Genomic DNA, 27,693 nt, shown 5'->3' on the forward strand with positions numbered 1-27,693 from the left:
CTACAGGTGCACACCACCATCCCTAGCTAATTTTTAAAATTTTTTTTAGGTATGGGGCCTCACTATATTGCCCAAGCTAGTCTCAAACTCCTGAGCTCCAGCATTGCTCCTGCCTCGGCCACCCAAAGTGCTGGGATTACATGTGCGAGTGACTGCATCCAGCCTCTCATTGCCACTTTTAATCTATCATTGGCTTTCTCGTTAGGAAGTGATTTTATACAAGGAAGTGATTTTACAAGGAAGTGATTTTAGGCAGTATGGCATTAGACTAGAGAGGTTGTGTCTTCCTTTGATAAAGTCATAAATAAGATGAACTTGCTCTAATTAGGCTTGTCCCTTTTCCAAGAAGTGACATTTGGGAGGTCACATTTAGTTAAGGCAGTTTTGCTAGTATAAATTTACCTTGCTAGTATAAATTTACCAGGAACCTGAAATGTAATCCCGTATTATTTTCGGTAAGATTAAAATGGTTTATAAAAGGAGGTGGTTCATGAAATGGATTGATATCAAGATGGAACTTCAGGCTTTCTAGGTACTTGCTGTATCCTTGGAGATTTAAAATGTCATCACAGCATTCTAGGCTAGACTGCTAGTGGAGAAATCACAGTGAGTTATTGGATTTGCTGAAGATAAAATCTTGAACTTGCAAATAAATGCTGGTCAGCTTTTTTTAACACTCTCATGGTAAATAATACACAACTCAGATTCATGTAATGGGCAGAAGAAAATCATTACTTTCATTATTTCAGTATGAAACTCAAGAGAAAACTTACAGAAGTGTTTATAAAATTATTCTGACCACAACCCGAGGCAAAACATATACCAAACAACATATTATGACATAGTAAATAAAGCTGGGATTGTATATATATGTCTACTCAAGTATATGAAATAGAAACAACAGTTTCAGCAGCAGTACTACTCTTACTACATTTGAGGCATTTCTGGTATTTTCTATTTATTTCTTTAAATTTTTAGTACCTCTTATTATTACTAAATTCATAACTCATTAATGGGTTTTGACTCACAGTTCAAAAGCACTGCCTTAGAGGATCCAAATGATCACACTATCCATACGTATAAGAACTAATTGTTTTGGTGTTCTTGTGTATGCTTACAGCTTAGTTTGATTTATTTGCTAAGATCTGCCTTGTGAGAACTGCAGAGTTATGTCTTCAACTACCTAAGCCAGGAATTTACTGAGGTGGCAGGGGACCCAGAGTGAGCAAAATGACATATCATCTCCACCCTCATTGAGCTTATGCTGTAGTGGATGAAATAAACTCAGAATCCAAGGAATTTTAGAAAAGAAGTCACTCCCTTGAGTAACTATGTTAAATAAGTAAACAGCTTTAGTAATACTTTCTTAGTAGAAGGGATTCTTCTGATCTAGGAGAGTCAGTCCAATTTTTTCTGATGAGTATATGGAGGCTCAAAAAATCTGTCATTTATCTCAAGTCTCTTCATTCCAAGTACAGGATTATTTGTAATATACATGCTGCCTCACATGATAGAGTAGGTTTTGTGCTCAAAAGAAAGCAAATTTGGAGTTCAGAAGAGAAAATGATTAAGTCACATCATTAAAATGTTTGACTCTCAGAAATCTTGAAAAGACTTTGAGAGGCACTCTTGCCAAACTTTTTTCTTCAGAAGGAGCTTATCTAATTATTCTGGATAATAGAGACAAACTAGGTCTTTTAAAGAGAAAAATTACACCATTTGGTGTTTCACAATCTTTTCTAACTAAGTTCATAAAATCCCTTATTTGGAATTTAACTCCTCTAAAACTCTTAAAATCCCTTATTAGAATTGAACTGAGCTAAATCCTTATTTCAAAAACCAGAAAACAGAGTCAAACATTTTTCCGTTACCAAGGAAAGAAACTGAAAATTGTCACCTGTGCAGGAGAATCTATAATTTGTTCTTCTCATCACTATGCATTCCATGAGCATTGACTCAAAAACCCATGCTACCTATAAACTAATCAACTGTTGCCTCTTCTAGGGGCTGAAGTTTTAAAGTTGCAGTGTGAAGGATCGACTATTTCAAAACAGTATTTAGTGGACTTCTGCACATACATCCATTCTAATCTGTTACATGTCTGCACTTTGGAGATGAGTTCATGCTACACACTTAGAGATGTAATACTTTCCTACTTGGTAAAATTGAAATTACTTAGATACAAAAGAGTGGTCATAGTAAGAAAATAGGCAAGGAGAATATTTTACATTGCTGATCTTCAGTAAAGCCATACATGTGATGCACCTGGGAGCAGATCTTTCTGAAGTCATTCTGTGCTCAGAGATGTTTCCCCTTACCTTGCTGCCTATGTCAAATTCTGTTATGTTTTTAAAGCCCCATGACCTCTCTTCTTAACTTGCAGCAGGAGCCTGAATTTTCCATTTACTTTCATGACTATTTAGTCCATAAGAGTCTCTCTCTTTATAGGGCCTCACTTGACTACAGACTCCATAAATGCAGAGATTCTATTTTCACTTTTTGAAAACTATATTCCCAGCAATAAGCACTATGATGAATAGATAATAAGTGTTCAATAGATGTTTATTGGATGAATAGATTGGCATTTTAATATAATCTGAGATCATATTTTAGGCAAGATACTTCAGTAGTCCAATCTTTATTATTTATTAGCTACTAAAGTTAAATTGATAATCACTCATGATATTCTTCTTTGTTGTTGTTTTACAGTCAACTTTGACCACTTTGAAATTTTGCGAGCCATTGGGAAAGGCAGTTTTGGGAAGGTGAGAACCAACTGAAATAATTAACCACCAGCAGGGTTGTGTAGCCCAGGGAACAGAGGATCCAGAAATGTTCACATTATTGAGTTGCTGGGACTACAAGGAAAGATGATTAAGTGAAAATGATTTTATAATGGATTTTTATAAAATTGTCACTACAGTTTACGGAAAGCATGTGACAGGCAGCTACATAATGAACACATACTGTTCTCAGAATAATCTCATTAAACTTGAATCTGTTTACTCTCACTAACCTTTAAAGCTTTTCTCTCCACCCTAAAGTAGATGAGGATTTCAGAATCATTTTCTGATTATACCCACTGTACACCCAGTAATAATTGTCTTGTCAATGGAAGAGTTAATTATTTTCATGTGGGAAAGAAGCCACCTGATTTCTATTTCAGTTTCCTCATTTGTATAATGTTTTTATCTTAAGAACTGTACATATTCAGTCTGACATTTTTGCAAGAACCTTACATATTCAAACCCTGATTACTAGTTTCTCAATGAAGGCACACTTTAAGAGAATAGTATTTCATGTTAAACTTGCATTTTAAAATCATTTGCTATTAACTTTATCAGGTATTATATAGACCGCTAAAGAAATTTTTAAAACATGGACATTATATTTAGTGTTTTTCCAGTCCTTAAAGTACTTTTTGGTTATATCATGTATGGTTGTAAACAGAAATTCTTTGCACAGTATTATTCAAGTTGACAGTTTAGTCATGTCTATTTCAGTCACTCAAAGCAGGATTAAGGATGTTACTTGTTATTGGAAGATTCCTGACATGGAGGCAGCTATTTTCACCAAAATGCTGTCTTAAAAACTCAAAAAAGCAAAACCAGGCAAAATTGTTTGAGAAAAAAGAGATCCAAGAATTGAACTGGTGCATAGAAAAGAAAATGAAATTTTTAATCTAAAATCAGAGCTAAGTGGGAACTTTAACATCATATAATTTACAAATGTTAAAGATCCAAGCCACAGCAAAGAACATGTCTTGTTCTGTCTCTCATCACCATGATGCATCATCTCCCTAAATACTCTCTCACTCTGGTTTTCACCATTAGGTCTGCATTGTACAGAAGAATGATACCAAGAAGATGTACGCAATGAAGTACATGAATAAACAAAAGTGTGTGGAGCGCAATGAAGTAAGAAATGTCTTCAAGGAACTCCAGATCATGCAGGGTCTGGAGCACCCTTTCCTGGTGAATTTGTGGTGAGTAGTTTTACTGGACCCCTGAATAGAGACACTCCTGAAATTGGTGGGCTAGGGGAGGTCCCCAAATGCCTCTGGGAACTTGATGCTGGCTAATATCCAGGTTCTTGATGCAATTGCAAGAAACAGTTCAAGGTTGAGTTGGAAAACAGTGAAAGTACAGAGATTATTGCAAAGTGAAAAGTACACACTCAAGAGAGGGGAGCGTGGGTGGACTCCAGGGAGTGTCATATAAGGGGGTTTGAGGCAGCCGCCATAAAAGTTTCTTTAACCAAGGGGTGAAACATTCATGAAGATTCCTGAAAAAAATGGAGATTTCTTGGAACTCTGGTGCCACCTATTTTTACACCAAATATGAATGTTCCTGGAACTGTCATGGTGCTGGTGGGTGTATTATTAAGTATCCTAATGAGTGTATGATGAGGTCCTAGGTGAAACCTGGGTTGAATTCAGCACCATGGAGAGGACCACAGACCCTCTGAAGGAAGCAGACTGTTCTCCCAAGCATACACTTCCACTGCAGTAGCTGAAGGTCTGTTTGCTGCAGATGTTTCTGACTTTACCTGAAGCTAAGTCAATTTGGAAAGCCCAGTGAAATACAGGGTAGAAGAAGCAGCAGAAAGGCTGTGGGACATCGCTGGGTCCCCAAGTGGGCTGTTCTTGCCTGGCACCACAGGGATCCAACAGGAGAGGAGCAGGAGGTAAAACTACACAGGGAAAAGCAAATCTCTAGCTGAACTTTGTAAGAATTTGAAGAGGGTGAGAAGTGCCTGGCTAGAACTTAGGGGAGGACTCAAATCCAGGGTACAGACTCCACAGGCAGGGGAAGAACCAAGCCATTTTCTTTCCAGCTGGGAGGCAATTAGCCTGGGGCAGGTTTTCAAGTCAGTATTGTTCTCTGCCTGGAAACAGTCTAGGGACTGTTATGGAGGGAATGGTGGGAGTGAGACCAGCCGTTGGTTTTCCTGGGAGCTGGGTGAGGCCTGTGATTGCTGCTGGCTTTCCCCCACTTCCCTGACAATCTGCATAACTCAGCAGAAGTAGCCATAATCTTAGGTACACAACTCCGGTGACCTGAGACTCTCACTCCCATGTCCCACAGCAGCCACAGCAAGACCCACCCAAGGAATTCTGAGCACAGAGACACCTAGCCCTGTCCCCACCTGATGGTTCTTCCCTACCCATCCTAGTATCAGAAGACAAAGGGCATATAAACTTGGGAGTTCTAGGGCCCTGCCCACTGCCAGTTCCTCCCCATAATACCACAGCTGTTGTTCTCTGAAAAGCGCCACCTCATGGCAGGAGGACAACCAGCATAAAAATAGAACTATAAATAACCAAAGCTAAGAACACTTACAAAGTCTATTGTACCCCCCTGCCACCAAGGGGTGAGAAGGAACCAGAAAACCAACCATGGTAATATGACAAAACAAGGCTCTTCAGTGTCCCCCCAAAATTACACTAGTTCCCCAGCAATGGATCCAAACCAAGAAGAAATCTTTGATTTACCTGAAAAAGAATTCAGAAGGTTAGTTATTAAGCTAATCAGGGAGGGACCAGAAAAAGATGAAGCCCAATGCAGGGAAATCCAAAATATAATACAAGAAGTGAAGGGATAAATATTCAAGGAAATAGATAGTTTAATAAAAAACAATTTAAAAATCCAGAAAACTTTAAACACACTTTTAAAAATGTGAAGTGCTCTGGAAAGTCTTAGCAATAGAACTGAACAAGTAGAAGAAAGAAATTCAGAGCTTGAAGACAAAGTCTTCAAATTAACCCAATTCAATAAAGAAAAAGAAAAAATAATAAGAAAATATGAACAAAACCTCCAAGAGGTCTGGGATTATATTAAATGACCAAACCTAAGAATAATTGGTGTCACTGAGGAAGAAGAGATTTCTAAAAGGTTGGAAAACGTATTTGAGAGACTAATCAAGGAAAACTTCCCCAGCCTTGCTAGAAACCTAGACATCCAAATATAAGAAGCACAAAGAACACTCAGGATATTCATTGCAAAAAAATCTTTGTTTAGGTATATTGTCATCAGATTATCCAAAGTTAAGATAAAGGAAAGCATCTTAAGAGCTGTGAGACAGAAGCACCTGGTAACCTACAAATGAAAAACCTATCAGATTAGCAGATGTCTCAGCAGAAACTCTACAAGCTAGAAGGGATTGGAGCCCTATCTTCAGCCTCCTCAAATAAAATAATTATCAGCCAAGAATTCTGTATCTAGTGAAACTAAGCATCATATATGAAGGAAAGATACAGTCATTTTCAGACAAACAAATGCTGAGAGAATTCATCATTACCAAGCCACCATGACAAGAAGTGCTAAAAGGGTCTCTGAATCTTGAAACAAATCCTAGAAACATATCAAAACAGAATCTCTTTAAAGCATAGATCACAGAGGACCTATAAAATAAAAACACAAGTTAAAAAGCAAAAACAACAAAAAAACACCCTGCAGGACCCAGGAAAGCACCCCCCCAAAACTGTGAGTTCCCCAACTGTGGAAGTGGGAAAGGGAGACCCTCCTCTCCCAAACACAGACTCCCACTAGAGAAGTTGAAGGTCTGTTTGTGGGAGAAGAGCTTCAGTTTCAGCTTTTTTTTCTTCTTTGGGAAAAAACGCAAAGTACATAGGCTACAAAGAGCATGTTGAATTCCATGGTACCCCACATTTTGATACTATTATTGAATGTAAATGGCCTAAATGTTCTACTTACGGAACCACAGAATGGATAAGAACTCACCAATTTACTATCTGCTGCCTTCAAGAGACTCACCTACCACAGTAAGTACTCACATAAACATAAAGTAAAGGGGTGAGAAAAGGCATTTCATGCAAATGGACACCAAAAGTGAGCAGGGATAACTATTCTTATATCAGAAAAAATAAACTTTAAAGCAACAGTAGTTAAAAGAGACAAAAAGGGACATTATATAATGGTAAAAAGCCTTGTCCAACAGGAAAATATCACAATCCTAAACATATAGGCACCTGACACTGGAGCTCCCAAATGTATAAAACAATTACTAATAGACCTAAAAAATGAGATAGACAGCAACACAGTAATAGTGGGGTACTTCAATACTCCACTGACAGCACTAGACAGGTCATCAAGACAGAAAGTCAACAAAAAAAACAGTGGATTTAAACTATACCTTGGAACCAATGGACTTATCAGATATATACAGACATTTCATCCAACAACTTCAGAATACACATTCTATTCAACTGCACATAGAACTTCCTCCAAGATAGACCATATGATAGGCCATAAAACAAGCCTCAATAAATTTAAGAAAATTGAAATTATATCAAGCTCTGTCTCAGACCACAGTGGAATAAAACTGGAAATCAACTCCAAAAGAAACCTTCAAAACCATGCAAATACATGGAAATTAAAGAATCTGCTTCTGAATGGCATTGGGTCAAAATGAAATCAAGATGGAAATTTAAAAATTCTTTGAATGAAGGACAGTATGACACAACCAATCAAAATCTCTGGGATACAGCAAACTTTGCTAGGAGCAAAGTTCATAGCCATAAATGCCCACATTGAAAAGACTGAAAGAGCACAAACTGACACTGTAAGGTCACACCTCAGGAAACTAGAGCAAAAAGAACAAACCAAACCCAAACCCAGCAGAAGCAAGGAAATAACAAAGATCAGAGAAGAACAAAATGAAATTCAAATAAAATAAATGAAAAGGTTAAATGAAACAAAAAGCTGGTTTTTTTGAAAAGATAAATAAAATTGATAGATCATTGGCAAGATTAACCAAAAAGAGAAGAGAGAAAATTCAAATAACCACACTAACAAATGAAACAGGAGATATTACAACTGACACCACTGAAATACAAAAGATTATTCAAGGCTACTATGAACAACTTTATGCACATAAACTAGAAAACCTGGAAGAGGAGAATAAATGTCTGGATAAATACAACCCTCCTAGCTTAAATCAGGAAGAATTTAGATACCCTGAAGAGACCAATAACAAGCAGTGAGATTGAAATGGTAATTTAAAAATTACCAACAAAAAAAAGCCTAGGACCAAATGGATTCAAAGCAGAATTCTACCAGACATTCAAAGAATTGATACCAATCCTTTGACACTAAAGAAACCTCCCTAATTCATCCTATGAAGCCAGCATCACCCTAATACCAAAACCAGGAAAGGACATAACCAAAAAAAGAAAACTACAGACCAATATCCTTGATGAACATAGATGCTGAAATCCTTAACAAAATACTAACTAACTGACTCCAACAATGCATCAAAAGATAATCCACCATAATCAAGTGGTTTTCATACTAGGGATGCAGGAATGGCTTAAAATATGCAAGTCAATAAATGTGATACACCACATAAACAGAAGAATTAAACACAAAAATCTCATGATCATCTTAACAGATGCAGAAAAAGCATTCAACAAAATTTTTTTTTTTTTTTTTGAGATGGAGTTTTGCTCTTGTTACCCGGGCTGGAGTACAATGGCATGATCTCGGCTCACTGCAACCTCTGCCTCCTGGATTCAAGCAATTCTCCTGCCTCAGCCTCCCAAGTGGCTGGGACTACAGGCGTGTGCCACCATGCCCAGATAATTTTTGTATTTTTAGTAGAGACGGGGTTTCACCTTGTTCACCAGGATGGTCTCGATCTCTTGACCTCGTGCTCCACCCTCATCAGCCTACCAAAGTGCTGGGATTATAGGCATGAGCCACCATGCCCGGCCTCATTTCTTTACAATTACAACCCTCAGCAAAATCATCATAAAAGGGACATACCTTAATGTAATAAAAGACATCTGTGACAAACCTACAGCCAACATAATACTGAATGGGAAAAAGAAAGCATTCCCTCTGAGAACTGGAACAAGACAAGGATGCCTACTCTCACCACTCTTCAACATGGTACTGGAAGCCCTAGCCAGAGCAATCAGACAAGAGAAAGAAATAAAGGGCATCCAAATCAGTAAAGAGGAAGTCAAACTATCACTGCTTGCTGATGATATGATTGTTTTTCTTGAAAACCTAAGGACCCCACCAGGAAGCTCCTAGAACTGATTTTTTAAAAATTCAGCAAAGTTTCCAGACACAAGATTAATGTACAGAAATCAGTAGCTCCTCTACACACCAACAGCAACCAAGTGGAGAATCAAATCAATAACTCAACTTTTTACAATAGCTGCAAAAAACCCAAAATACTTAAAATACAAACAAATAAGAAGTAGAAAGACCTCTACAAGGAAAACTACAAAACACTGCTGAAAGAAATCACAGATGACATGAACAAATGGAAAAACATCCCATGCTCATGGGTGGGTAAAATCAATATTGTGAAAATGACCATACTGTCAAAAGCAATCTACAAATTCAATGCAATCCCCATCAAAACATTATCATCATTCTTCACAGAATTAGAAAAAACAATTCTAAAATTCACATGGAAAAAGAACCTGCATAGCCAAAGCAAGACTAAGCAAAAGGAACAAATCTGGAGGCATTATACTACCTGATTTTAAACTATACTATAAGGCCATACTCATCAAAACAGCATGGTACTGGTTCAAAAATAAGCACATACACCAATGGAACAGAATAGATAACTCAGAAATAAACCCAAAAAGCAAACAAAAACATAAAGTGGGGAAAGGACACCCTTTTCAACAAATGGTGCTGGGATAATTGCTAGCCACATGTAGGAGAATGAAACTGGATCATCATCTCTCACCTTACAGAAAAAACAACTCAAGATGGATTAAGGACTTAAACTTAAGACCTGAAACTATAAAAATCCTAGAAGATAATATTGGAAAAACCCTTCTAGACATTGGCTTAGGCAAATGTTTCATGAGCAAGAACCCAAAAGCAAATGCAATAAAAACAAAGATAAATTGCTGGGACCTAATTAAAATAAGGAGCTTTCGCACGGCAAAAGGAACTGTCAGCAAAGTAAACAGACAACCCACAGAGTAGAAGAAAATCTTCACAATCTATACATCTGAAAAAGGACTAATATCCAGAATCTACAATGAACTCAAATAAATCAGTAAGAAAAAAACAAACAATCCCATCAAAAAGTGGGCTAAGGACCTGAAAAGACAGTTCTCAGAGGAAGATTTACAAATGGCCAACAAACATATGAAAAAATGCCCAGCATCATTAATGATCAGGGAAATGCAAATCAAAACCACAATGCGATTCTACCTTACTCCTGCAAGAATAGCTATAATAAAAAAATTAAAAACAGCAGATGTTGGCATGGATGCAGTGAACAGGGAACACTTCTACACTGCTGGTGGGAATGTAAACTAGTACAGCCACTATGGAAAACAGTGTGGAGATTCTTAAACAATTAAAAGTAGAACTACCATTTGATCCAGCAATCCCACTACTGGGTATCTACTCAGAGAAAAGAAGTAATTATTCAAAAAAAGATACTTGCACACGCATGTTTACAGCAGCACAATTCACAATTGCAAAATTGTAGAACCAACCAAAATACCCATCAGTCAATGAGTAGATAAACTGTGATACACACACACACACACACACACACACACACACACACATCACAATTTCTTTATCCATGTATATATATATGTAGGAGAATGAAACTGGATCGTCATCTCTCACCTTATAGAAAAAATAACTCAAGATGGATTAAGGACTTAAACCTAAGACCTGAAACTATAAAAATCCTAGAAGATAACATTGGAAAAACCCCTTTTAGACATTGGCTTAGGCAAGGGTTTCATGATCAAGAACCCAAAAGCAAATGCAATAAAAACAAAGATAAATTGATGGGACCTACATTAAACTATTAATGTAATATATATATATATATATAAAATAGCATACTATACAGCCATAAAAAGGAATGAATTAACAGCATTTTCAATGACCTGGATGAGATTGGAGACTACTATTCTAAGTGAAGTAACTCAGAAATGGAAAAGCAAACATCTTATGTTCTCACTGATATGTGGGAGCTAAGCTATGAGGAAGCAAAGGCATAAGGATGATACAGTGGAATTTTGAAAGTTTGGGAGAAGAGTGGGAGGAGGGCAAGGAATAAAAGACTGTAAATACAGTGCAGTGTATACTGCTTGGGTGATGGATGCACCAAAATCTCACAAATCACCTCTAAAGAACTTATGTAATCAAACACCACCTGTACCCCAGTAACTTGTGGGAAAAAAATCTAGCACCATGTTGGGTCTAGCTGGTCTTAGCAAGCTTGGCCTACACACTGGTTTTTCAGGTTCTTATCAGTCCCTTGTTTACGCAGCTATTTCAACAGTTTCCTTTTGCTCGTCATGTGAAACTGCTGCCTGGAATTTTCTATTCTCCTCCCACCACCTTTATTATTCCCGTTTCACTCAGATCTTCATCCCCACTGTTACATAAATGCATCTTGATTTCTAGGCAAGCATTTGCAAAATTCTCCTTATGATCTTCCTTAGGATCTTTTGTTCTCCATAGTTTCTTTGGCTTTATAGTGAAAGAACATTTTTGTTTTATTGTCACTAATAAATACTTCTTGGTTCAGTTGTCACAGTTTCCCTTGTCCTTAAAGTTAATATATATATATATGTATTAATTATATATATATAATTTTTTATATATATAAAGCATTGTAATTAAATGGGCAGATGAGGAATGAATTCAGATGTCTTACTAGTTATACTCCCTACCCCCCAACTATAAACTGTAGGGGAGGAACTTTGGTTATAAAGTATGGCCTCATTGACTGACTTGAGGTTGATATTTAGAATTTATACAAAGCACTTTCTCCTTAAAATAACTGGCAATAAAACTGATTGCTTTGTAGCATACTTCTTAAGCAGTCACATATATACCTGTAAGTTAGACAAGGATAGGTGCTGCCTTTCTCAACAAATAGCTTTTAGCATGGCTGAAGCTAACTTGTATCAGTAACTAGACATTAAGTTACTGTGATCTGCATTCAAAGCTATTTCCATAATCCACGGCATAGAAAACAGCTGGCCGAGAGGAGAAGCTTACAGTATCTATTACCTTCCGCTCGTTTCTTGTGCGTCAAGGTCTTTGTGTGTCACCTTCATTTTGTTTTACATTTTAATGCATCCATTATGTTAAGAGGTGGTTCTTAAAGCTAATTCAGGATGACTGTTATTTAAATATGCATACCAAGCAGTTCTGACTTACCAGCAAAGAAAGAAAAAAGGGTCTTTATTCAGCAAATGCTAATGGAAATATAATTGAGGTTTTACTCTGTGTGTAGGGACATCCTTCTGGAGAAATCAGTGCATAAAACCTGCCTCCATCCATCTTTAATTAATACAATTCACTTAGTATACAATTTGCTCAAAGCCTCTATGCCACAGTTTTATATATAAAAGAAGATGGTTTTATATGACTTGGAAATTGGTCTGTTATAGTTTATGCACTACTCAGACATGGTAGAGTCTAATTTCAGCTCAAGCTCAGTGTATTTAATCAGTATGTTACAGTGGCCTATTCAAAATGCTGCCATGTAAAAAGCTAAAGTGAATGCAGCTCTTTCTTCCCTCCCCTTAGCAATCATCAAATTGCCTCTTTTCCCCTCTCTTTGCATCCTGAGAATGACAAGGTACTGTCACTTCACAACCCCCCTTTGTTCAACGTCACATTTTTCTTCTTCAAAATTTCAACCAACTAATTTTTTTTAAGTCCAGGGACCCATTATAAGGCCTTAGCATTTTACCTTTTCATATTTGTCTTTCATCGCTGTGTGGGCAAAGCTGATTTCATTCTATTCCTTTTGTCTTTTTAAATCGGTATTATAAGGCTTTAGGCTGGCCAGTGATGATGGATTTTGCTGTTTGCTAACTTGGTGTCGTTCCAGACAACATTCTGTCCTCCATGCATACTGACCTGGTGATAACATGTTATATGTCCTGTTCTTTCCTTCTCACTTCTTACACTGAACCTCACAGTGGAACACCAGGCATCATTAACACTGATAGAAGAGAGAGAAAAGACTTACCTCCCCTCAGTGATTCTGGTACTACATTCAAAACTAGAAACCAACTGGGAGGGTGCATGCTTAAAGTACAACAGAAACCCCCTTTGTCTTTCAAACCGTGAGATAAAAATCTTCACAAATCTGTATCATTCTTCCTAATAAATACTTTCCATTTTAGTAAGTACAATATGTTCGATTTAAGTTAATCTTTCCAAAACTATAAAGCATCTTGCAGTGCTTCTGAAGTGTGATTGTGAGTGTATTAGTCAGTTCTCACATTTCTATAAAGAAATACCTGAGAATGAGTAATTTATAAAGAAAAAAGGTTTAATTGGCTCATGGTTCTACAGGCTGTACAGGAAGCATAGTGGCTTCTGCTTTGTGGGAGAACTCAGGAATCTTCCAACCATTGTGGAAGGCAATGCGGGGAGCAAGGCATCTCACATGCTGGGAGCAGGAACAAGAGAGAGGAGGGGGGATTCACTACACACTTTCAAATGACTAGCTCTCTTAAGACCTCTATCATGAGAACAGCCCCAAGAGGATGGTGTGAAAGCATTCATGAGGATCTACACACATGATCCAATCACTTCCCACCAGGCCCCACCTCCAGCATTGGGGATTACAATTCAGCATGAGACTTAGGTGGGAATACAGATGCAAACCATGTCAGTGAGTAATTTAGTTTATCATTTTTAAGTCACATGATTATGTGATAAGGTTAATATGTGTGACTTTACTTCATTTATAAATGAAACAAAATAAAGTGCTAAGGCTGGTACCCAGCACATAGTGACATTTGTTTTACAAATGTTAGTTCTTTTCCTTCCTTACTTCATGAAGGTATGACATTCTGAACTTGCCCATCTCTAGTGGTTCATTGTGGACGTCCAAAGGACAAATTTGAATGGTGCTTAGCCCCAGGACATCATGGGAAGTTGTATGTGCACGGTCAAGGTGGTGCCTCAAATCATCCTCTATAAGAATATAAGTTGTTTGTTTTGTTTTCTATCCTTGTTCTGCGAATTAAACAAACATCAAAACTCCCCAGTAAGTTATGTCCAATTTAATCAAGATTTTATGTCCTGAGTTTAACTATTAGATTTATCTTTACCTCCCAAAAGGCTCAAAAGCTTAAGAAGCATTGCATTATTTATAAAATAACAGCAATACTTTTAAAATTCCTGCCTTCTTTGTGTACTCTATTTTACTGATACGCTATGTAGGCCTCTCAATAACATTTTCAGTAATCTCATCCATGCTAAAATACCCCTAGCTTCTGGAGATTTAGTCATAAAATTCTAGTTTTTCAGGCTGAGGGAAAACACAAGTTGTTCCTTTTTAAAGTGAGTTAATGTTATGAAGTTTATATGTTTGTGTTTTTTATATATATATATATATATATATATATCACATAAATATGTGTGTATATTTGAAAACTCTTCCACTCATTGCAGTCAACTTGAAAAACAGAAAACTACCTTGAAAAATAAAAATTCTTCGATAATTCTATCACCTTGTAACAATCACTTCTGACATGTCGGTGTATGCTTACCAGTAAAATGTCTGCATTTGATTTTCTGTTTTTGATTGCACATTAGCTCCTTCATTTCTTCATTCACATATATATTTACTGAGGCTCAAAAATAAATTATAATTTGATTGTCAGGTAAAATACAAGAGGCACAGTTATATTTGAATTTCAGATAAACAACCAATAATTTTTAGTATGTGATCCAAGTATGACATGAGATATATATTTTTACTGAAAATTATTCATTATTTATCTGAATTTGAAGTTTATGCATCATGTACTTTTATTGGTTAAATCTGGTAACCTTCATTGTATTAGAAACCCATGCTATGAGGATATATTGGTGATCAGAAATAGAGCCCTGACATTAATCAAATGGCACATGAATATATAAATTGTGAGAAGTATACAAAGAGAATAAGTATGAAGAACCGTATGTGTGGTGTGTGGAAATGTATGTTTTGGGGCTTCAGAGAAAGTTAAGTGGGGGTAAGGGTGTTAAGGAGGAAAGAACATTTGGAAATAAAATTCAACCTTACTAGCCTCCAGGGACCTGACTTCACTGAGGAACAGGCTTCAAATGTAGGCCACGTTATCAAGTGAATGCTGCCAGACAGGGATGGCATCCAGGAAAAGTAAATAAAATCTTCCTGTGAGTCTGTCTCTGAGGGCTCTTCACAAAGCCCTGGCAACCCACAGCCTGAAAACAAATAGGCCCCAGTCTTTCCCAGCATAGTTGGTTCCCCAGGTGGCTTTTGTTAATTGAGATTAAGCCTGCAGCTGCACACAACTCCTCAGGGGCTCTCTCTTTACTCATGTCCCTTGTCACTATGGATAGAAAGGGTCCACATGTGGTTTCAGGAAATTAGGAGACCAGATCATCTATTTTAACTGGAAAGGACTACTTGTACTGAGAGTGTGACATGAGTCCTTTCAGACTCTGAACATAGCCCAATACATGGTGTCAACCTTAATAACGAGATTCTGAAAACACGATTAAATATAGAGTTTGCTGGAGCCCAGAGCTTGAGAATGGCCACCTGGGAGCATAGATTTACATTGCCCAGAATATACACACTCCAATTAGCAGCAGTTCTAGGTGGACTTTTAAGAAAAAAAGATGAGGCTCTTCCTACGTTGTTTACCAAAAATTTACATTAAAATAACATAAGCTATTGATGGACTATACATTATTCTTTGTATCAAAATTCCAGGACCACAGAGATAATGGGTGAGGCAGCTAGTCAGGAAGAGGCAGCTAGTCAGGAACAAAATGCCTTTAAAAGATTGTCCCTGGGCATGGGTGCGACTGACACCCCATACTCATGTTTCTCTAAACCTAATAAATCGTGCATATTTCATACAGCTCAGCCTGTTCTGAGCTATTTTTGTTTTCTCATTTCCCCCCTTTTCATCAAGATTTTGCAAAGAAAGCATTGTGGATGAACTTAAACAGTTTTGGCTCCTTTTATGTTCAGGAACTTAGTCTTGCATTGCTAGAAAGTCTTATTCCCAGATGGTCCTGTCCCACATTTGGGGGAAGGGGAGAGGATGAGTCTTAATGAAGATTTTTAACACCATCAAAAGCTGAATTGGGATGGCATTGCAGGGTACCACAAATAAGCCTTCAGTCAAGTCACTAATTTATGTAATTACTGTGGCTTGTGGAATCATCTCTAGTCTTTAGAATAACATGCAGTTGGTTTTCTCAGAATAAGTAAAACAATGAGATATACATAGTAGAAATATAATAGACATAAGGATTATAACTTTAAAAAAAAGAATTTCTATGCCTGAATGAAAAAAACATAACTTATTCCATTGGAAAGTCAAGTAAAACATGAAGAAAATTAAAATCCCATCCTTTCTTAGAGACTTGTTGTAGCAGTAAATAATTCAAGATTTAGATCAAATTTTAGGAAAATAATAAAAACTAAAAAACAATGGTCAAGGCTGAATCTAAAAGCAGGTATGCTATAATTTTCTTCTGAACCATAATTTGTCTCTCTTCAGTTCACCATTTCTACCCAAGATAAATTTTAGCAGGACCAACATGCTTGCAAAATAAGTTTTAGTATTATATTTGGCCCGATTACTTGCATTAAGTACAGCAAAAATAATCAATAGCCATGAATGCATTTTTAAGTTGGCTTTGCTTTAACTTTTTCACAAAGAATCTGAGATTAGACTTGTAAAAGCCTCTCTAAACTAGGTATCAAAGCCAATAATTTACCATCAGACTACCTATAGCATCTATATAAATTGGGTGAATTTCTCTCTTCTTGAGGTTCTAAAATATCTTGAGGTTTCTGGGCCTGTGAAACAGTTACATTCTTTACTTACTGCAAGGTCAAAAAACTTGTGAGGGTACCATGTAGACAAAGTATCAGGTCAGTTTTTCCAAAGGGCTTTTTATTTGGCTCTAGAAAGTCAACTTCAATTCATCAAAGCAGTTTTGTCATATCTGAAAGTATGTCATTTCACTCAAGACCTTGGTGAAATGACCAGCCTTTGTAAAATGACCAGTGTCTCCAACTGTGTACTGCTACAGAAGAAAACAGGTTCTTACTGAACTTACACAAATAATATTGCCATAAATTAAGTGTATTCACAAATAGCTTCCAAATTCAGGATGAATCAGGTAGAGAGCAAGATGATTCAATTTTGCTCATAAAAGAATACTTTACTTAATTGTTGTTAGCTCTAAATAGCTCAAAAAAAATTCTTGAGTTTGGAAAACAAAATAAAAAAAATCAGCAACATTTCAAACAAAAAAAGTCATTAAAAAAATTTTAGTCTTGGCCAGGCGGAGTGACTCATGCCTATAATCCCAGCACCTCGGCAGGCCAAGACAGGTGGATCACTTGAGGTCAGGAGTTTGAGACCAGTCTGACAACATGGTGAAACCCCATCTCTACTACAAATACAAAATCAGCTGGGTGTGGTGGCACATGCCTGTAATCCCAGCTACTCGGGAGGCTGAGGCAGGAGAATCACTTGAATCCAGAAAGTGGAGGTTGTAGTGAACCAAGATTGCGCCATTTTACTCCAGCCTAGGCAACAAGAGCAAAACTCTGTCTAAAAAAAAAAATAAAATAAAAATTTAGTCCTCTATCAGTTCAGTTCCATGTAATTAACTTTTGTTTTATTTGATATTGGGTTAGCAATCTTCATGAACTAATAGATGTTTTTATTAAGATTCTGGAAGTTTTTCCATAGTCCAATGGTATAATTTCCAAAACTTTCAGAAACCTGTATTCAAGACTTCTCAGAGTCCTTTCCATGAATTTCCTTGAAGGAGATGCAAATTTTGGACTGTAGCTGATGAAAAACCACTTTTTATAAAGAATCAAAGTAAAATAATAATTGTCTATGGATGACAAAAGACTTAAAGAAGCCTTGGTTAAAGACACAGTTGACAAGGAGATTTGGTTATGCCTGTAGCATATAACTTAACATAACAATCATAATTATTACTGATCATATATACCAAAACATTGGCACTTTTGGAATCTCATTCAATTTTGGAACACATATTAATAATATTACTACATTTATACAAGTATAACTAAAAGAAAGTTAAACATCATTTCTTATTTGATAATGCTTTCTATATGACTTAAACATGTCAAATAAGCCTGATCTGCCTCTCTTGAACTTCTACGGGCCCTCATAGCTCAAAACTAATTTCCGGTTAAAAAGAAGACTAAATTTTAATTTGAAATATGATTTTGGGAAGTTTTTCAAATATCAAAGGTTTAAAAAAACTTGCTCAAAATATTCTTGCAGGTCACTGTAAAATAATGGTCATTTAATTAGCCAAAGTGATAGTTCCAAGATTTCAAAAGCAAAAACTTTTTCTATTTGATAGAGAGGAGACTCAGTTCCCAAAGAAGAAACCTAACAGGGACAGCATGAGGCAAAGTCTTCCCTCCTTTTCATAAGGAATCTCAGATTTTACTTTTAAAAGCCTCTGAAGGCTAGGTATCCTCTCAAGGCTATCTTTTTTCTGTTTTTATGCTTTTTGAAGTTTACTCAAAAGGCAAACAAATCTTTTACTGTCTTTTATTAATACTATATAAAATTCTTGTTCAAAGGACAATACCAAATCTTACTTTTATATTCATGTGTTATCAATAATAAAGCTAATTTTAATAAAACCTTATAAACACATCCATATAATCTCGGTCAGCTTTGACCACAGAAGATAAGATTTTCATAAATCTTTTATCACCTATTACAATTTTCTATTAAAAAGAAGATCAATCTTTCAAGAAAACCCTGTCGTTCCAAAAGAGGGGCCCAGACTCTGACCTTGCTTCAGTGAGCTTTTGGGATTGTTCACTTTTTAGAAAAACTTATAAACAATTCTCTTCTAATTTTAGCCAACTTGATTACACACAAAAGTCCTTTCATAAGATTAATCTTCCATAAACCTACAACTTGCTTAAACCTTCAGTTTCGTCCTCTCCTTCTTTTTTAGATCGGCATTCTACTTAGGACAAAATTTACTTTCTTTCTCCCTTACCATGTTGACCACACAATGCTCTCTTTCATGTAAATAAAAAATTACTGTCTCTGCAACTCCCTTTTCCAAAAACACATCTTAATTTCTTTATATGCCCTGTGTATAGAATTGTCTCTTTTATCTAGTCTTTTTTTTTTTTTTTTGAGATGGAATCTCGCTCTGTCACACAGGCTGGAGTGCAGTGGTACAATCTTGGCAACCTCTGCCTCCTGGGTTCAAGCGATTCTCCTACCTTATCCTCCCAGGTAGCTGGGGTTACAGGCATATGCCACCATGTCTGGTTAATTTTTTTGTACTTTTAGTAGAGACAAGGTTTCATCATGTTAGTCAAAATGGTCTCAATTTCCAGACCTCATGATCTGCCCTCCTCAGCCTCCCAAAAATGCTGGGATTACATGCATGAGCCACAGCGCCTGGCCATATCTAGTCATTTTAATTACATATGATACCTACAATTTTAACTCTTAGTAGTGCCAAGTTACAGTAAAATCTGATGAAGTAATTTTGAGCTGTTTTATACCAGTATTTGTAGATGAAAACCATTTCATAATTTTTAGAGAGGTGTTTTCTCAATTATTTTGTTTATTAACAGATCTAAGTATATTTAGCTTTTCTACACCATATTACTAACGCAGACATTTTATGATTACCTAATACTTAATTTAACATGACTTTAATATTTAGTTACTGAAAAAGATTTTTGAAATGAAAAAATTCATTTATACTCTTCTATCCCATTTACATACATTTAATTTATTCATTCTTAACAATTATGCTTGAATAATTCATTAAACAAAACTAGCCATCAAGTTATTTCTTTTTTTTTTTTGGTTAATCAATGAGAGCTTGCAACGTTGCTCAGGGTGGCCTTGAACTCATGGCCTCGCCTCCTCAAGCGCCAGGACATCTGGTCGGAGCCACTGTGGACCCCACATCAAGTTATTTCTTTGTTAATCATTTTTGTAGCCTGCAAATGTCAGGCAGTTGCCACCTAAGCAAGAATCCAAAAGTTAAAACAGAGATATTTTGCTCATCAGAAGGCACAGTGGCTTTTATTAAACCAACAATATTAACTGGTCTTATTTACCAAAGATTTACCCAAGTTATGTGAACTAAAAGGGATTTGCGTTACTCTCTATTTTTCTGATGAAACATTTGTTTCTTTTTTCTTTTGGCCAATTAAGTACAGCTCTTTCATATATTTTGGTAATAAATGTCACATACACATGACACATATAAACATGCAGACACACAGAAGCAGATTTTATAGCTTTATAAGGTTCTTCATTTGCCAGTTTTCAATAGGTTCTCACCTTTAGACTATCAAGCCCTGAACAATTGTTAGCTAGGCAACCTGAAATTTGTACTTCTAAAGGGATGACTTTTAGATGAAACAAAGTAAAAAAAAAAAAAAAAATCTCAAAAACAGAGCTGAGCTCAAATCAAGGAAGCAGGTGTATATAGGTAAAGGCCCAGTTAAGTCAAGGTGGCCAAGGAAAGCACCTTAGATAAAGGTAAGACTTGTATAAATTTAAACCAGTGTATTAGTTTTCCACTGCTGCCGTTACAAATTATCGCAAAGTTAGTGGCAAGACATCACAGATTCATTATATTATAATTCTGGAGGTCAGAGGACCAAAATCAGTCTCACTGGGCTAAAAGTAAGGTGTCAGCAGAGCTGTGTTTCTTCTAGAGCCTCTAGGGGAGAATCTGTTTCCTTATCTTTTCTAGCTTCTTGAGGCTGCCTGCATTCTTGGCCTGTGGCCCCGTTGTTTATCTTCAAAGCCAGCAGCATACTGTCTTGAATGTCAGTAATGTTTTATTGTTGTGGGGGGAATTCCTACATCTCCTAGGCATAAGGCTCTTTGTTTCTTCTCAGTATATATTTCTTCCCAGAACATATTGTTTGGATCATTACAAGACCTAAGTCTTCTAGGATGGCAATGGAGATGCAATGGGGGTCAAATTCCATCATTTTTAGAAGAATCTATACAAATTTGAGCTAGGAAGGATATAAAAGATCATTTTATCTGGTGCATCATCCCTAAACATACATATACATTTACACACATAATGCAAAATCCTGTAAAAAGATACTTCTCAATCTTTAAGGACTATATAAACTTGCTTTTAGGTTAAGAATTAGATACATTATGATAGCTTTCGCCATGTAACAAACTGCTCCAAAACTTACTGACTCAAAACAGCGAGTATTGATTTCTCATGATTCTGTGGATTGTTCAGGCAGTTCTTCTAGTCTGGGCTGTTACATGAGTCAGTGATTCAAAATTATCCATCTAGACTTTGAAGGCAGGGGCTAGCCTAACCTTTTTCTTCTACTCTGAGGCTAACTCTGTCTTCTTCACATAAGGGTGGAAGGGTTCCTAAAAGCAACAGGAGACAAGCTTAATGAGCAAGCACTTTTTCAGCCTCTGCCAAAGTCACATTTTCTATCCTATTGGTCAAAGTAAATCAAGAGGTCAGGCTCAGATTCACTGGGTGGAGAAATAGGATCCACTTCTGATGAGTGGTATGGCAAAGTCAACACTGCAAAAAGCAAGGCAGAGAAATCACTGTGGCAAACAATCCACCACAATACATAAAGTATGTTTAAGAAGTCCACAAAATGATAAGGAAATGGTAGAAACTATAAATACTGCAAGAACTGAGAGCCACATGAGGTTAATGAGTCAAAGGCTTCAAAGAAGAACTTGTTTTGGGGTATGACCCTGATGAACTTGGAAAAGTAAAGAAGAAGGGAGGGCAGTCCCTGGAGAATTTAGCAGAGAACTGTTATTGTGTGGCCAGTACACAGTAATTGTTCCACCTAGAGATGTTAACTGACTTATGACTAATGAACAGGAAGCTGAGTTTATAATGCAGACATTCACATATTCATTTACTCATCCTTTATTGAAAACAACACGAGGAGCCATTAGAAAATTTAAGCTAAAAAGAAACTCACTGGAAGAATCTGGGGTAGATTACAGACTCAGAAGCACAGATGAAGAAGCAGGTTTCACAAAGATTAGGGGGAAAGGCCATTCTGGAAATCTAGGTAGCAGGAAATATTGGATAGGCTCTTATGCTGTCTGGGTCGAGATGAATCAGCTCCAGCCAATTTTCTAACCTTGTGTCACCCACTCAAGATTGAAAGTCCTGGGAGAGAATCCAACTGGCCTCGCTCAGAAAACATTCCTGCCCCTCGGCTCAAAGGAAGAGTAAAATAAATGACTCCTGGATTGTTGGCCTAAGCAACATAGATGATCATGTCATTCATTTAGATAGATGGGGAGATTGGAGGAGGAGCAGATTCATTGTAAAATTAAGAAAACGCTCTTAGCTGTGTTAATTTTGAAACCTCTTAGTAATTCAAAGGGAAGTCTTGAATAGGCAGTAAGTGAATCTGGAGTTCAGAAGAGAAATCCAGGATGGTGTGGTGTATCAAGTCCAACAAAACAAAAACATGGGAATCATTGGCTGTTAGGTGACATTTAAACCACAGACTTGAAGGGAGCACCTTGGGAGAGAGACTAGATGGAACAGAAGGTCTGAGGACTAAACACATTGCCCTCCAATAGTTCCGGCAGAGGAGGAAGATTCTGGAAACTAGACAGAAGCTGTGAAGCTAAACAAGCTTCAGGTAAGTCGTGGGAGTTTGAAATCACAGTAAGCTATGAGTAAACCACTGCACTCCAGCCTGGGTGACAGAGCAAGACTCTGCCTCTAAAAAAATAAAAATAAAAATAAAAAATGTATTGAGATTGTTGCATAACTTTCTTTTTAGTTCAGCTAAAACTGGGCTCGTCATATGACTAGGAAAGATTAGGCTGGCAAACACATAAAAGGGTAAGGAAAACAGAATTTATTGGACGAAAAGGAAAAAGAAAGAAAAACTCAGTAAAGCAAAAGAGGGGCTCTTGCCAACAGATTGAAGGCAGATTCTCCTGCCTCACAGATTGAATCCCAGGTTACTACACAGAAGCTAAAGAGGCCACACTCCTCCCACTGCAAACAGGACAAGATTCCCCTGGCTCCACCCCTTTCCCCCAGTGTGCAGGTGGGCATTATTTAGAGAGACTCCATCAGGAAAAGGCAGGCTTTATCAAGGACCAGCAGTTGGGTTTTCCAGTGTTCATGCTCTTTTAGACTCAGAGGCAGGGTTTCCCAGGGGACCCTTGGCTGTCTCCTGTCTTTATCAAGATCTTAATAAAAGCCAACTCCACATGGTGGGACAAAAGATCAAATGGAACAAAGGGAAAGACTTGATGAGAAAATGAGAAGTGATTGATCTTATTTTCCAAGTGGAGGAGGAGAGGTACAAAATAAGCTTTGAGATTCATGTTGTGACAAGCAGCAGTAGTGGGTTGCCATTTCTCTATTGTATTCCATTGTGTAAATACTCCATGGTTCATTTACATTTTTTACTATTAATGGGCATTTGGATTGTTTCCAATTTGAGACTTTTACAGAGTACTGCTATTAACCTTCTTGTTTGTATCTTTTGGTAAACTCCAAAATATGTGTACTTTTGTATACGTGAAAACTCTAGGACCCAGTGATTTAATTCTTAAGTTTATATTCCAAAATGTGTGTACACAAATACCCAAGTATTTTTGGAATATAAACTTAAGAATTAAAGCACTGGGTCCTAGGGTTTACATAGGTTTAGCTGGCAAACAATTTTCCAAAGAGCTTGTGCCAGTTTATACTTACATCCACAATGTGTGAAAAGCCAAGTTGCTCCAAAGCCTTGTCAACACTAGATATTATCAGTTTATTTAACTATAGATGTTCCAGCAAATATGTAATGGTATCTCCTTGTGGTTTTAATTTGCATTTTTCTGGTGACTTATAAGTTTGGGCATATTTTTGCTTATTAACCATTTAGAATCCTTTTTAGGGAAGCGCTTGTTTGACCCTTTTGACCATCTCTCTACTAGTTGCCTCTTTTTCTTATTGATCCATAAAAGCTCTTTATATATTCTATATACAATTCTTTTTTAAAGTTTTCTTAAAAAATGCTTATTTAGCATATATAGGAAGTTCAGGTGTTGTTCCAGGTGCTGAAATGGAGGATAAGGAAATTTTCAGACGATATGTAGCCAAGAGGTAACCTGTGTGATTAGTCTTGTTACCATCTGTTACCATCAAGTTGGCAATAGTAAATATTATAATTTATAATATGTATTTAAAATGTACTATATCACACAGATTTTAATTAATTCCAAAATCAGTATCTTCACTGACATAGCACTGGAATGTCATTTGCTTGCTTACATATAAAGGTATAATAAATTTTAAATCTTCTGCTCAGATAAAGAAGTAGTAGATTACCTAAGATGTTGAATTACTTAACATAAATATTTCTAAGGTAAAGGATGGATCACATAATTATTCTGCATGGAAACCAAATAAAACAAATAAAAAGAAAGATGCATGTATCGGGGGTAAAGGGTCTACAAAAAGTACATATAACCCTGCCTGACAATAGGCATACAGCCTACATGTAATTGATGTATATTTTAGAAGAAAGTGTGGAATCATTTTTAATGTTATGTACCTAGAACTCTACCCTAAGTCAGGAGTTTCTTGTCATATGTTAAGGATGATAGAACAGAGTCACTAACACAAAATGAAGTATTGAATAACCTATCTTTTGTTTTTATGGAAAAAATTACAGGGGACATAATATACCAGAAGTAAAAGAAATACAAAGCAGTATCTAATTTATTATATATACAGAATGAGCTATAAAACTTCATCAAGAAGTCTTTTTTTGGGAGGATATAAATTATTTTCCCAAGCTCTGACTTTCTTTTTCACTGCAATAATGGTGGGTTTTTTTTAAACAATAAAAAAAGTTTAGACTTAAATGTGGTATAATTTATCAACCTTTTTCTTTATGGGAAGTCCTTTCTATGTCCTCCTTAAGAAATTTTTGTCTGGCTGGGTGCAGTGGCTCACGCCTGTTATCCCAGCATTGTGGGAGGCTGAGGCAGGCAGATTACTTGAGGCCAGGAGCTTGAAACTAGCTCTTCACAGCATCTCAAAATTGTCTCTACTAAAAACGCAAATATTAGCCAGGCATGGTGGCACATGCCTGTGAATCCCAGCTACTTGGGAGACTCAGGCATGAGAATGGCATGAATTCAGGAGGTGGAGGTCACAGTAACCCAATATTGTGGTGCCATGGCACTCCAGGTTGGGCAACAGATCCAGATGCTGTCTAAAAAAAGAAAAAAAAAAAGAAAAATCGTTCCCTACACCAAGGTGGAGCTATTCTATCCTATTTCCTAAAAGCTTTGCTGTTTTAGCTTTCACATTTAGATCTATAGTCCAGGTTCAAGTTTTATTTTTTCTTCATGTAGATAAGTAATTAACCCATACCATTTGTTGAAGAGCTTATACTTTCCTTACTGCCCCACAGAACTGCATTTGTTATTAATCAAGTCACCGTGTATGTGTGGGTTTCTTGACTCTGTTCCATTAATTTATTTGTATACTCCTTTATATTTATGACATTGTTTTAATTACTGTAGTTTTACACTGGATTTTCAGTAATTCATCTTTGGATTATGTTGGCTACAGCTGACTCTAAAATTTCATATAAATTTTATAATTAGCTTTTTCATTTGTATTTTAAAGCTGCTATTTATATTGAGTCCATAGATTAATTCAGGAATAACCAAGATCTTTTCAAATATCAGACATCTTTTCTTTTTTTTTTTTTTTTGTTTTTTTGAGAGGGAGTTTGGCTCTTGTTACCCAGGCTGGAGTGCAATGGCATGATCTCAGCTCACCACAACCTCCACCTCTTTGGGTTCAGGCAATTCTTCTGCCTCAGCCTCCTGAGTAGCTGGGATTACAGGTACATGCCACCATGCCCAGCTAATTTTTTGTATTTTTAGTAGAGACGGGGTTTCACCATGTTGACCAGGATGGTCTCGATCTCTTGACCTCGTGATCCACCCGCCTCGGCCTCCCAAAGTGCTGGGATTACAGGCGTGAGCCACCGCACCCGGCCCAACATCTTTTCAAAATATCAAAAATCTTTTCAAAATATCAGATTTACAATTCACACATTATATATATATACATATATATGTACATGCATATACATATATATGTATATATACATTCTTATTTATATAGGTATCCCTTAATTTATCTCTTTGGTTTTAGTTTTTAGTGTAGTTTTTAGTGTAGAGGTCTAGCATATTTGTCTTTAGACTGATGCCTAGGTATTTGAGGTTTTTAATAAGATTACAAATGGTATTATTTATCAAAATTGTATTTCTTGTTAGTTTGGTGCTTATATGCTAAAATACAATTGATTATTAATACTGACTTTGTGTTCAGTGACCTTGCTAAAATCTCTTATTAATTATACTAGTTGTTCTATAGGCTTTCTTGGATTTTCAATATTTACATTCATGTAATTTACTAATAGTGGCAGTTTTTATCTTCCCTTTCAATCTTCTTACCTTTTCCTTCCGTGCATATTGCACATGCATTGAGAACAATATTAAATAAAAGTAGTGATACTGGACATCTTTGTCTCTTTTTTCCCAAGTTCACAAGAAAGACTTTCAATATATGAAGATTTTATACAATGTTAGCTGTAGGCTATTTGTAGATACACTTTATCACAATGTTTCTTTTCTGTCCTAAGTCACTAGAAGTTTTTTTATCATGAATCAATATAACATTTTATCAAATACTTTTCTGTTTTACTGAGATCACTTCTATTATGAGTGAAGTAAAGTGATTTGCAAACCTTAAAGCAATCTTGATTTCCAAAAATAAATGCTAATTGGTCATGTTCTATTAGGCTCTTGTGTGTATCACTGGCTACAATAAAATAAATGTTTTTATATATTTGTTCTATATTATTATTCATATATTAATTATGTACATATTTATAAATATGTATTCTGTTTTCATATATTCCTACACATATTTCAAGATGAGTTTGAATGGTAACAAGGATGAGCCAATTGAGAGGAAGGAATCGGTAATATAGTAAAGAGAGGGGATGTTTGCTAAGTCAGGTCCTGTATGTAGGTAGTAAGATGAATGTGACTCAGGGCACAGGTGAATGGGCTGGACTTAGGTGGAAGTGAGGACACTACTTTTATGTACTAGTAGAAAAAGCAGAGTGTTGAAGTTGATATGCATGTGAACTGCTGGGCTTGAAAGAGGGCAGATGGAGTAGTTCTCATGCCATTGCCTGTGTTTTCCCCTTGGTATATGAGGTCATCAACTGAGAATGAGGGGTGGTCAGAGGGGTGGAAATTTTGAAATGCTGTGAAGAGCTGTGAAATTAATAGAGAAGAGCCTGGCGCGGTGGCTCACGCCTGTAATCCCAGCACTTTGGGAGGCCGAGGCGGGTGGATCAACAGGTCAAGAGATCTAGACCATCATGGTCAACATGGTGAAAACCCGTCTCTACTAAATATATGTAAAAAATTAGCTGAGCATGGTGGCACGTGCCTGTAATCCCAGCTACTGAGGCACCTACCCAGGAGGCAGAGGTCGTGGTGAGCCAAGATCGCGCCATTGCACTGGGTAACAAGAGCGAAACTCCATCTCAAAAAAAAAAAAAAAAAGGAAGAAAAAGAAAAAGAAATTAATAGAG

The 27,693-nt window shown here is 36.6% G+C and overlaps 1 protein-coding gene across 1 annotated transcript in view; it reads left to right on the forward strand.

The window, feature by feature from the left end:
- The window catches only part of STK32A (serine/threonine kinase 32A), a 146,780-nt gene that overhangs the window by 38,506 nt on the left and 80,581 nt on the right, over positions 1-27,693 (forward strand). The window contains exons 3-4 of the mRNA XM_008987313.5: positions 2,710-2,765; positions 3,834-3,985. Coding sequence (XP_008985561.2) covers positions 2,710-2,765; positions 3,834-3,985 — 208 coding nt within the window. The remainder of the gene's footprint in view (positions 1-2,709; positions 2,766-3,833; positions 3,986-27,693) is intronic.

This window comes from Callithrix jacchus, chromosome 2 (assembly GCF_049354715.1).
Source record: "Callithrix jacchus isolate 240 chromosome 2, calJac240_pri, whole genome shotgun sequence".
NCBI classification, from domain to species: domain Eukaryota; kingdom Metazoa; phylum Chordata; class Mammalia; order Primates; family Cebidae; genus Callithrix; species Callithrix jacchus.